At 36.3% G+C, this 13,011-nt stretch overlaps 1 protein-coding gene across 2 annotated transcripts in view; it reads left to right on the plus strand.

Annotated features, from left to right (window-relative positions):
• The window catches only part of XIRP2 (xin actin binding repeat containing 2), a 111,765-nt gene that overhangs the window by 75,975 nt on the left and 22,779 nt on the right, over positions 1-13,011 (plus strand). For both annotated transcript variants that reach the window (XM_036254111.1, XM_036254112.1), the window contains exons 4-6: positions 10,700-10,807; positions 11,223-11,295; positions 12,503-12,633. In XM_036254111.1, coding sequence (XP_036110004.1) covers positions 10,700-10,807; positions 11,223-11,295; positions 12,503-12,633 — 312 coding nt within the window. The remainder of the gene's footprint in view (positions 1-10,699; positions 10,808-11,222; positions 11,296-12,502; positions 12,634-13,011) is intronic.

A 13,011-nucleotide genomic window follows, 5' to 3' on the forward strand; every position in this document is an offset into this window, starting at 1 on the left:
TTACCGTCTTCATCTTCCCCCAACTGTCTTCCCCTCTAGTAACCACTACACTGTTGTCCGTGTCCATGAGTGATACACCCCACCTTAGCAAACTAATATTTCTTTACCAGATTACCTTTCCTGTTTAAATCAGTCAGACTCACACTTGAAATTGGAAGCTAATAACAGATTAAATCCCTGTGAAGTGTGCTATCAGTTCATGAAAGATGAACCTTAGAAAAACTGGGTTAGGTGATCACAGCAGGTTTCTATAAAATATGTCCACGCCCTAGGAACCAGAATGGTTTGGATATGAACAGGCATCTTTTTCCTTATCTCTCTCTGAATACCCCCCCCCCACACACACACACACACAAACACATACCCCAAATCTACTACTTCTCTGGTGGGGGAAAGTGCATGCGTTGGAACCTGTTTCTTTTTTAGTTTCTGGGTTTAATTCTATAATGAAAAATTCATGGTAAAATTCATTAACATAGCCTCATACGATCTACTTCCATTCAGTCTTTTTTTTTCTTTTTGGTCTTGTTTACTATGTATGCTGAGTTACTGTGTGAACAGCTCACACAAAGTAAGTGTGCAATGAATATTTGTTAAGTAGAGACAGCAAACACTAATACAGCATTTATGAACCAAGTTTTTATATATATTAATTTCTTCCTCACAATAATCTTCTGAACTAGGTACTATTATTATAACTTTTTTATTTTGGTACAAGAAATGGACACATGGAAGGTTTAAGTAACATCCAAAGATAATGAGCAAATGTGATTCTAACCAAGAAGGCTGACTCCAGAGTCTGTGCCTTCGTTTTTTTTATTCAGCGGATAGTCATTAAGCATCTGCCATATGTCAAGTACAAAAGATGCAATGATGAGTATCATATTAATTTGCCCTCAAGGAGCTCACTCTATCAGAGAGACAGCTATATAGTAAATAACTACAAATGCAATATGAGAACAATATAAATGAAGTTTGTTGAGACACGAAAGGTTGTGATAAACTTTACTCTGAATAAAAGATTATCAAGAAGGACATCCGAGGGCAGAGACTGCTTCAGTTGAGACTTAAAATAATTCTTCATGAATATAGAATTGCATTATAGGCTAAAGGAACAGCATATGCAAAGGTAAACTAGCATGATATATTTGTGAATATGGTGAGGCATAATGGAGGCACGAAGCATGAGATGTAGGCAAAGGCCAGATAATAGAAAACAATAGATGCTATGTTAAAGAATTGTTACTTATTCTATGACAATCACGGACCATTGAAGAAACTTATACAAGGGAACAATATGAATAAGTAGGCATTTAAGAAAGACTTTTATGGCTATATAGAATTGATATAAAAGAGGTCAAGGTTAGATAGAAGAATATGTGTTAGGAGATTACTGAAATAGCAGATTAAATTCACGAGGACTTAAATGGGTCAGAAGTTCTAGAGTAAAGAGAGCATAGACTCAGAGATAATTAAAGATAGAATTGGCAGGGCTGATAAATCAATTGAATATTGATGAAGGAGGGGTAGTAATGAAGAGTATAATAATCTGTTTCTCTTTTTGAGTTTGCATTAATGAACATAAGATACATGGTGCCTCTGTTCTCTTTTTCTTTGAGTATGCTCAGTCTTTTTTGCAAGCTTTCCACTGCAATTTCACTGCTCCTTGAAATTCCAAGTTTCAGCTTCTTTTATTGTACTTTATGTTTATTTATATCTTAGTGCCTCTTTGGTTTTAATATGCTTTATGTCTATGTTGCATTGAAACATCTTTAACATACATCTACATAACCCTTCTGGAAGGCATCCTTTACTGCAAATTGAATGTTTTTATATATTCTCTTTTTTAGTTTGTAAAATAAATATGATTCATGTAAATAATATGTTTGATGGTCCTGTTGAGAGTGCATCTTCCATATATTCTTCTATGCATCTTCAGCACTTTTGGACAGTAGACTATGACTCTATAAATAACACTTTTCTGAAAGAAGAGGACATTCAGAATTCTAGGAGATAAAGCTGGCATTGCTTGTTCAGAAAACTCTTTTTTAGTCAAATATTTCTACTTCTAATTCAGTTTTTTTTTTTAATTATAGGTTATGCTTTTATGGCTAATTACTACCAAAGCATAATTGTTTTGAGTAGAGAAAAAGTTTAAATTAATTGAATGATGACAATTCTCTCATAGATTTATACAATAAAGCTATGTAAGTCATGTATCTGTCGGTATAATAAATATTGTCTCAAGAGAATTTCAAGATATCTGAGCCATTTTATTGTACTAAATATTTATGTGTGTATTTTTATATTTTGTGCAGATATAGAAATAGATGGATAGATAAATGACTGATAGGTAGGTAGATAGATTGAGAACAGATAGATAGAAATATAACCACAGAAACGTTTATTAAAACAATACTGACAATGCCTAACACCATGTTGTGGACATGATTGGTGGTCAGTAGCTGTTGGTTGAATAAATAAATGCATAAGTGAAACTGTATAAGAAACTTATGTTTAGGCAAAATTCACTACCTTAATTTTTATTAAATGTTTTCCCTCACCAGTCTCTTAGAATCCAACAATCCAACTAGTGCATACCCATAGTTTTAGTAAGGACTACAATTAAACCATGTAAAACTGGAGGCTTCACTTCTGAGTGTCCTGAGTCATACAAAGAGTCAAGATTGGTGGGGCTTCTAATCAAGATGGCAGCATAGGTAAATGCAGCACTCAGAACCTCCTACACCACATAAAAATTACAACTGAGCTACAAAACAACCATCATTCAAAACTGCATGAAATCTAGCTGAACAGAGCCCTATATCGAAGATATAAAGAAGCCACATGGAGATTGGTAAATGGGCGGGATGCAGATTGGGCTGGTCCAATACCCACTGTGCAGTTAAATATCAGGAGGGATATCTGGGCTACAGAGGTCTCTCCTGAGGAGTGAAGGGTCCCAGCCCCACACTAGCCATGCACACACACACACACACACACCCCGGTCCAGGGTTCCAGAGCCAGGAAGAGAGGGCCCTATAACTTCTGGCTGTGAAAAGCAGTGGGGATTCTGGCTGAGTGAGATGAAGGGCTCCTGGATCCCGGTATTCCTCCAGAGACATATGGGGAGGAACTAAATTGTCAGACTTCAAGACAAGGGCTGGAGGGGCAGCTTTCTCCCAGGCAGAAGTGCTGGCAGAGGCCGTGGTTCCTTTGCTTGACCCTCCAAGCAGAGAGCCAGCAGGCAAGTGCTATATCTTAGTCTCCATCAACCTGGCTATCACTGTTTACCCCACCCTCATGATTCCCTGAGACCCTACCACACCCAACTTGCACGACCACCCATGCTGTTTCCAGTGCTTTTCCATCCACACTGCCGGTCTTGGCTCATGCTTCAGACTTTCCTAAAATCTCTCAAAGGTTCACAAACTGCAAATAAGAAGCATCTAGCTTCAGCATGCCCCATACCTCTTGCTAAGTGGCCTCAGGCCTGGCACTAGCTGCACCTGGCCTTAGTTCAAAGCCTGGCCCCTCCCAGGTACCTCCAAACCCAGTAAAAGTAGCAACCACCTGAAAATCACTTTGTAGCTCATGCTGGATGGCCTCAGGCATGACACAGGAAGCAGTTGGCCTTGGCCTGCACCTCTTGGGAAAGCCTCAGAGCCAGTGCACCCAGTGGACAGCTTCAGACTTTGCCAAAGCACCAATCAACCACCTCCACCATCGACACATTCGAGGGTTGGATACAGTGGGCACCAGAGCACCACTGACGAGGGTTCTCCTCTGTGGGATTGGCCCCTGTACAGCATATCCTCTGCTGTGGTCACTGATAATCGTTTCAGCTGATCACCCTGGGGGTAAACCCCTTCCATTGACAGCAACCAAGGCTCAACTACAACAGGAGAGTGCACACAGCCCACATAGAGGTGCACATGGTGTTCCCAGTTTGGATGACAGAGAAGGCTGTGCCACTGGGCCCTACAGTACACCTGTTACATAAGGGCACTCTACCAATCCCAGGAAATGTAGCAGCTCTACCTAATACGTAGAAACAAACACAGATAAGCAGCCAAAATGAAGAAATAAGGAAACATGTCCCAAATGAAAGAACAATACAAATTTCTAGGAAAAGAACCATACAAAATGGAGACAAGCAATCTACCAGATACATTCAAAACACTGGTTACAAGGATGCTCAGTGATCTCAGTAAGAACTTCAACAAAGAGGTAGGAAACAAAAATGGAGATAGAAAACATAAAGAACCAGTTGGAAATGAAGAATACACTATCTGAAATGAAGAAGACATTTCAAGGAAGCAACAACAGAGTAGATGAAAAGAGAATGAAACCAGCATTTTGGAAGATAAGGAAGCAGTACAGCAAAAAGAAAAAAGAATCCCCTCAAAATAAGGATAGTTTAAGGAGCCTCTAAAACAATGGTTCTCAACCTTTCTAATGCCAGGACCCTTTAATACAGTTCCTCATGTTGTGGTGACCCCCAACCATAAAATTATTTTTGTTGCTACTTCATAACTGTAATTTTGCTACTTATGTCTTAGGCAACCCTTGTGAAAGGGTCGTTTGACCCCCAAAGGGGTCACGACCAACAGGTTGAGAACTGCTACAAACAACTCCAAGCTTACCAACATTAGCATCATGGGGATGCCAGAGGAGGGGAGACAGAGCAAGGAATTGAAAACCTATTTGAAAAAATAATGACTAAAAACTTCCCTAACCTGGTGAAGGAAAGAGACATAGAAGTCCAGGAAGCACAGAGAGTCCCAAACAAGATGAGCCCAAAGAGGCCCATACCAAGACACACCATAATTAAAATGTCCAAGGTTCAAGACAAAGAGAGAATCTTAAAAGCAGCAAGAGAGCCCTGGCCGGTTTTGCTCAGTGGTTAGAGCGTCGACCTGCGGTCCTGAGAGACCCGGGTTCGGTTCCCGCTAAGGGCATGTACCTCGGTTGCAGTTTGTCCCCGGCCCTGGTCGGTCGTTCGGCTGGCGGCCACTCAATGTGTTCCTTTCACATCGATGTTTCTCTCTCTCTCTCTCTCTCTCTCTCTCTGTTCCTCTCTCTCCCTCCCATTCTACCTGAACAAAAAAATGGGAAGATGTCCTCGGGTGAGGATAAAAAAAAAAAGCAGCAAGAGAAAAGCAGTTAGTTACCTACAAGGGAGCTCCCATAAGACTGTCAGCTGATTTCTCAAGATAAATTTTGCAGGCCAGAAAGGATTGGCACAAAATATTCAGAGTAATGAAAACAAGGACCTACAACCAAGATTACTCTACCCAGCAAAGCTATCATCGATAATTGAATTAAGAGCTTCCTAGACAAAAAGAAGCTACAGGAGTTCATTACCACCTAACCACTATTTCAAGAAATGTTTAACGGTTTTCTTCAAGAAGAAGAAGAGATAAAAAAATATATGAATAATACAATGGCAATAAATACATATCTATCATCCATATGTTCACTGCAGCATTATTTACAATAGTCAATATATGGAAATAATTTAAGTGCTCATCAATAGATGAATAGATAAACAGGTGGTACATATATACAATGGAATATTTCTCAGCCATAAAGAACGAAATCTTGCCATTTGCAAGAACATGAATAGATTTACAGGGTATTGTGCTGAGTGAAATAAGTCAGACAAAGAAAGACAAAAGTCCTATGATTTCACTCAAATGTGGAATTTTAAAAAAAAGATAAAATAAATGAACAAGCAGAAAAGAAACAGACTCATAGATACTGAGAATATTTTAATGGTTGCCAAATGGGAGAGGATTTGGGGGAGTGGATGAAAAAAGTGAAGGGATTAAGAACTACAAATTGGTAGTTACAAAATAGTCATGGGGATATAAAATACAGCATAGGAAACATAGCCAATAATAATGTAATAACTGTGTGTGGTGTCAGGTGGGTACTAGATTTATTGGGGTGATCATAAGCTATAGAATGTCTAGTCACTGGGCCATACACCTAAAACTAATATATCAACTGTACTTGAAAAATAAAAAATTATTGAAACTATTTTTTTTAAAAAGACTCACAATTGCCATTACTCTTCTTTCCCTTGATATCTTTACCTATTTATGTACATTGAAAATAAGGATAAAGCATTGTTTTTCATTGTTATTTTAAATATCTCAATTAATTTTTTGATGTTATAGTAATTCTGCCCAATTAATTTGTTGTTTCTACATGATGGCTGGCAGCACGTCTGATTTATCTGCTCAATGAACAATTCACTAAAAAAATAAAAACAAAAAATATCATACCTACTGGTTCATTGATCTTTTAACTAAAAGGTTATTTGAAAATATATTTTTCTATTTTGAAAGGTCTTTACCTTTGTGTATGTGATTGTTGACTCATGTATACTTTGGTTTCTTGGTACAGGCTTCTCCTCTCTCTGGTGATGACAACTACTCTTTAAGACAGCATCACAGCACCCCCCATATTTTTTCATAAATGTTCTGTTTACTTGCAATTTTATCAAGAGGCCTTTTTCTAACTAAACTTTGTAAAGTGATTGGCATGTTATTGTTATATAGTTTAGTTTCAGAAACTCCACCTACCAATTTTGAAATGTTCAGGATCAAAGATTGTCAGTTGAAATACCAAAAAAATAAAATCTAGGATTATGTGAAAACATTTTAGAATATCAATTTTTAAACTAGATTTTTATAAAATTATAAAATTTTCATACTCCTAAGGGGGAAAAGGGGGACTATTCACCCATGTATTTACTCCTTAATATTTGTGGGTTGGGGGAGTCTACTGTGTACCTAGAAGCTATAATTGGATTTGAGGATTTATGAGTTTAGTCATCAGTCAAAGGAAAGTTTCATATTATCAAATAATGACTGTGAAAAGTGATAGATAATAAAGATGTGTAGTGACATTACAAAAATACAAAAAAAAGAAGAAGAATCTGAAAGTGGTAACTCTTTCTAGAAAAATCAGGAAAGATTTCAAGGAGAAAAAAATATCTGAGCTAAGACTTTAAAAGTGTGTACATGACTGTGGAAAAGCCTTAACCTGAAGCTCAAACCCTAGGGATGTCAACTTTTATGCTGTAAATTTTTTTAAGTAAAATTTTAAAAAATAAAGCGAAAAAACTCAAGGCAAAAAAATAAAATGTTTTAATTTTAATATATTTAAATATAGACAAACACAATATATCAGTCATAAATTTTTATGCTCATCACTTTAAAAGAACAGATTATGCTTTTAAATCTTGAATCCATTAACATTTTTGCTAACATAAATAACATGTTTTTGGTATTGTTTGTGTCTGTTTGACAAAGATGAGAATAACATTAATATATCATAAGTCTAGTTTTATTGTAAATGAGATTAGTGATGGGTAAAATTGCTTAATTACTGGCATTGAGCATGAAATATTTTTCCCATTCTACTGAGGCAGTTACCATTAACTATTCTGCCAGGCTTTCAACCATTTTTTTTCCATTGGTTATACTTCTAGAAGTAAAAATAATAGTGAGTCACCATAAAAAAAAAAAAAAAATCTGTCCTTTTCTTATCTTGCTCATTATACTAAAATGAGTTTGCATTTTTTTTTGTAGAAATATGCAACGTCTTTTTTCTATAATGATAATAACAGTGACAAGTTGGGTGGGCAGAATGTGAACTCTTTCTTCCTCCTTAGAAGAAGTGTATATCAATGATAGATTTTTGTAATGAACTTGGCTAATACATGAGCTGATATCAGATTGGTAAAAGCTATGCAAACATCATGATATTGTTATGCAGTCAGGTACGCTTTCTCCTTTATATTCCAAAATTAGAGTACATATATTATCTGTTTTTCCTTCTTTTAATGGATGAATGGGATACATAAACCAAGTCAAACTGTTGATTAAGTAGCTTACTGAAGATTAGGACATATCTAGTGGAGGAGAGTGTTAGTACTAATCCCCCATTTCTGCCTCCTGGTTAATCCACCTGTGACAAAAACTGCATTTTGTCTCTTCCAGCTTTAGCTACATTTGAAATTAATTTTAGGGAACAAATTTCATGAATTGTTTTGTGTGAACTTATATATGGTGTTCTGGCCATAATTCTTTATTATATTTTATTTGATTAATTTTGTGTCTTCCTGAGCATTCTAATGTTTCATCCTTTTATATAACCCTATACTCGATAGATACCAGCAATCAGTAAGACTCAACGTTGGATTTAAAATCCAAACAAAATCCTGCAACATGATGGAAATAAAATCTTGCCATATTTTAAGACAGACTTTGTGTAAATTGCATTAAGCAGGGGGCAGTAAAATTGATGCATTGAAATGACTATATCAAACTAATATAACAATTGTAGTTCTATTTAGCAATAGCACCTAAGTGCTGATGTAGAAATGAGTAACTCTAGACTTGTACTGTTTGTGTTGCGGTATCTCTTACAAGAAAATATATTTGAAGATGATATAAGTATGAAGTGATTTTACTCAAGTAGATACATATTGAGTGTAAAATTTGTGCCATGGAAAATGATAACTTGTAAGAGGTGTCAAAGATACATTTACTTACTCCCAATATTTTGCATTTGTCTTTCTCAACACACAGATTCACAATGCTGACTTTATTCTTTCAGCCTGATGATTAGCTACAAGTATCAGAGTCTAAAATTTATGTGAGTTCCAGGCAGGTCTGGTTTTTTTTTTGAAATGTCAACTTGGTGCTAAATGAGAGTGAGTGAGGGGAACAGTGATTAACTGAGAAGTACATACCCCAACCAAAAAAGTCAGCAGCCATTTCGGAAAGTGAACACAGTGTGCCAGATCTTCAAAGTTTTCATAAACATACAGAAATATTCATTTGTGTGAATGTTAACTAATTCAAAACTTTGAAATTTCACCCTGGCCAGTTTAGCTCAGTGGTTAGTGTTGGCCAGCAGACTGAAGGGTCTTATGTACATGGATTGCAGCTTTGATCCACACCCCAGCCAGGGTAGCTGCAGGCGGAGACAATCTATGTGTCTCTCCAACCTCTCTCTCTCTCTTTCTCTCTCTCTCTCTCTCTCTCTCTCTCTGTTAACAAACTTTGAAAACATTGAGTGGACCAAAGAAGCATGCCCATGGGCCTCTAGGTATAGATGTGATTCTATAGCAAGGATCATGATGCCCTTCAAAATCTTGGTGCTGGTCAGATTCCCATTTACCTTTGCTCTTTCACTTTCTGTAGATGTCTGACTGCTGCTTGGTTAATCATAACTTTAAACCTTATACCGAATACTCGGGGGTGGGGCGGGGGAAGCCACATGGAAGGCCACTAGCAAAAAACCCCCACAATTCAAGTTCTCATGAACTGATTTTAAACTTATTCGTGGTTTAAAAGATTAGAATTTGATAGATTAAAACTATTTAACTCCATGTAAAACGTGAACAAAGCAAAACTTTAGTGTTCCTACTTGAGTAATAGTAATAATGCACCTTTGCTCACTTGACTATTCTCTATTAAGTCAAATTTTTAAATACCAGATTTTAAGATCAGTATGTATTAGTCATGTATATATAAAGACAAAAGTGAACTCTCAACTTCAAACACCTTCAAATACATATGTTCTTGGAGAGTCATCTGTCCCAAGATGTTTAGCAGTATGTCAACTACCTCATTATATCAATCAATCAATCATATACTTGTGTCAGACCACATTCTATAGTAACAGCAGAGCTGGATCGACAAAATTAACAGGAGCTTTAAGCTTACAATTAAGCCAGGGTCACCTGTGCTAACCAAAATCAAAAGTATGCCTATGTGTGAAGAGAGAGAGACGCATCAGCACAATATGGTCTGTTTATATTGTTTAAATTTAATGGTTACATTCTTCAGTTGAACTCTGGGTGTGTCATCTAACTAGATGGCCATCTTGAAGACTGGGTGTCTTTCTGTAACATAAAAATTTGGCTTATAAACAACTAAATATATTTCATTTTCACCAAGGATTTTCATTTTCATTTTCATTTTGAGGTTCATATTTTCCATACTAGTTATAGGAGGCTTTGTTAACATTTGTTGCTTACTATGGATAGGAAGCAGAATAGTGGCTCCCAAAGATATCTATATCCTAACCCCCAGAATTTGTGAAAATGTTAAATTACATGGCAAAGGAGAATTACAGTTTTAGATTAAAGTAGGGCTACTAATCAGTTGACCTTTTGACATGGAGATAATCCTGGATTATTCAGATTGGTCCAATGTAGTTACAAGATCCTTAAAATGGAGGGAGGGGGCGGTCAGAAAAGAGAATCAGAGAGATGTCAGTGTAAGAAACTCTCAGCCTGGTAGAGAAGGGGGCCGTAAACCAAGTAAAATGGGTACCCTCTAGAATTGCAACAGGCCAGGGAATGGATTCTCCCCTAGAGCTATGGGGAAAAATGCATACATTCTGACATCAGCCAACACCCAGTGAGACCCACTCAGGGCTTCGGAATTACAAAACTGTCATATATTAAGTTGGTGTAATTTTAAGCTACTAAGTTTGTAATAGTTTGTTAAGCATTCAAGCAAACTAATACACCAAGAAACTTATTTTTTTATTCCATACGCCTCTGTCACAATGAATGAAAAAAGTTAAAATTTTCAGATTTTTCTTAAGATACTATTTATTCATCCATCCACCTATCCATTCATTCACTCATTTATTCATTTCTTTTCAGGAGGTAATTCGCAGCGGACAGCTTGATATTTTAAGGAGACAGGAAATGGAAAGAAATGAACAGGAAGCTTCCAAAGCACACAAAATGGATGTTCTTGGAACAGAAATGGTAACTACTTAGAAAGACATCACTTTCCAAACAGTTTTCAGACTGTGTGGGAAAATTTGACTTTATTTTAAGCAATTGTTCTTATTGTCCTCTATGTTTTTAATATCAATACATATCAGTGTTTCCCTCTCCATTTTGGAGTTGACATTCTTTGAAAAAATAAAACAAGCACCCAAAAATATGAGTGCACTTTAAGTGTCAATCCATGCATGTTCTGATATAGCATGAGCCCATGCATTAAAATACATGATAGAAATGTTTAATTAGCATCTCTCAATGTGCATCAAGTCTTGGATGAAAATCACTGTGAAATAGTGAATACATGTGCAATACTAAAATCATTAACTTCCTAAGAAACAATAGTTTATTTTAATTTAAGAAACAATAATTTATTTTAAATTATCTTTAAACACAGGCCTCTCATCTTGAAAAGCACACCAAGGAAATAAACCGAGCTTCTCAGTTACATCAATATGTTCAAGAAACAGGTAAGAATCTGGTATTATTTGACCAAATACAGCTTTCTTCTATTCATATGTCTGTGTTTGAACAGAAGATTTCCAAAGCACAGTCCTCTCACTATGTAAAGTTAGTAACTGTAACTCATGATCCCAAAAAGAACAGGGCAGTATTTCTGTATAAAATTAGGTTCTACCTGTGGTGATAGATGCAATAAGCTTCTAAAATAGCTCATTGGCTCTGGCCGGTTTGGCTCAGCGGTTAGAGCGTCGGCCTGTGGTCCGGAGAGACCCGGGTTCGGTTCCTGCTAAGGGCATGTACTTCGGTTGCAGTTTGTCCCCGGCCCTGGTTGGTCGTGAGGGTGGCAGCCACTCGATGTGTCCCTTCACGTCGATGTTTCTGTCTCTCTCTCCATTCCTCTCTCTTCCTTCCACTCTATCTGTACAAAAAAATGGAAAAATATCCTCGGGTGAGGATAAAAAATAATAATAAAATAGCTCATTGCCCATCAACCCTTTGATGTATTCACCCTAAAAGCTAGGTGATAAGCCAACCACCTCTGAATTGCTTTTTGCCCAGGGAACTACAGTAAAACTTGATTGTTTATCAAGCTCCCTGTGAACAGAAATGTTAAATTAGATTGTATTACTTTTAATAACAGATTTAAGCATGTTTAGGTCCACTTCTCTAACCCACATATGTGAGATCGGACTATCAGCAAATCTGTGCATATTTGCATAAAATGTGTACGTGTCTTGCCTATACACGGGGAAGGAGCAGTTTACCTGACCTGAAGAGCTAAAAGGGAAGATATAAGCCAATTGTGACTGAAATGTTTCGTGACTATGTCTGTAATTGGTTATATTTTGTTTTTACTTAAGGAAGTCGGTCTTCCTTTTGTGTTCTACTATTGTTCTTTTCTTATTTTATAACTTTTATTATTTTTTCCCTAGCATACCAGTAAAACATGGTTATAGGAAATTTGGAAAACATATACAATTAAAATAAACAACAGTTTCACCACTTATGACTTCCTACCTAGAGATAACCATCACTATTTCTCTTTGTGTATTTCCTGACATATACTAACTTGCATAATAAAACAGTGCTGTATGTATACATTGAATCTTTTTACTTAACTTATATTGGAAGAAGTTTCCCATGGCATTATAATTTCTTCTCAAACATCATGTTTATTAGTTACATGATATCCTTGATGTTCTTTTCTGTTTGTAGTCATAGATACACCTGAGGATGAAGAAACTCCGAAACTTTCAACTAAGTTTCTAAAAGAGCAATTTGAAAAGTCTGCCCAGGAAAAAGTCCTTTGTTCTGACAAAGAAGTAACCCCAGCCAAGCAGATAAAGGTAAGATAATTTTTCTACACAGAAACATATTAAGTGTAAAATCAGATGTAAATGCATAACATTTTCAAATTATTTAATGTTTGAGATGGTTCTCAACAATAAAATAATATTCTGAACCAGTATTTATTCTGTTCCATAGAAGAATATTATTCTACATGAGAAAAGCAGTAGAGTTAGAAATTTTCTCGCTAGAAAAAATGGAGGGTGGGGGGAAATCATGTATGCTCTAAACTTTAATAACTAACATTAGATAAAATAGTAAAGTCAGGTTTAAATGTCAGATACCCAAACAAAACAAAACAACCATCAAGAATACTTTAAGACTTTTATTGTTTCCTTCTAAATTACTCTGCATAGCACATTAAGGAGGAAAAATAA

This window comes from Molossus molossus, unplaced genomic scaffold (assembly GCF_014108415.1).
Source record: "Molossus molossus isolate mMolMol1 unplaced genomic scaffold, mMolMol1.p scaffold_m16_p_11, whole genome shotgun sequence".
NCBI classification, from domain to species: domain Eukaryota; kingdom Metazoa; phylum Chordata; class Mammalia; order Chiroptera; family Molossidae; genus Molossus; species Molossus molossus.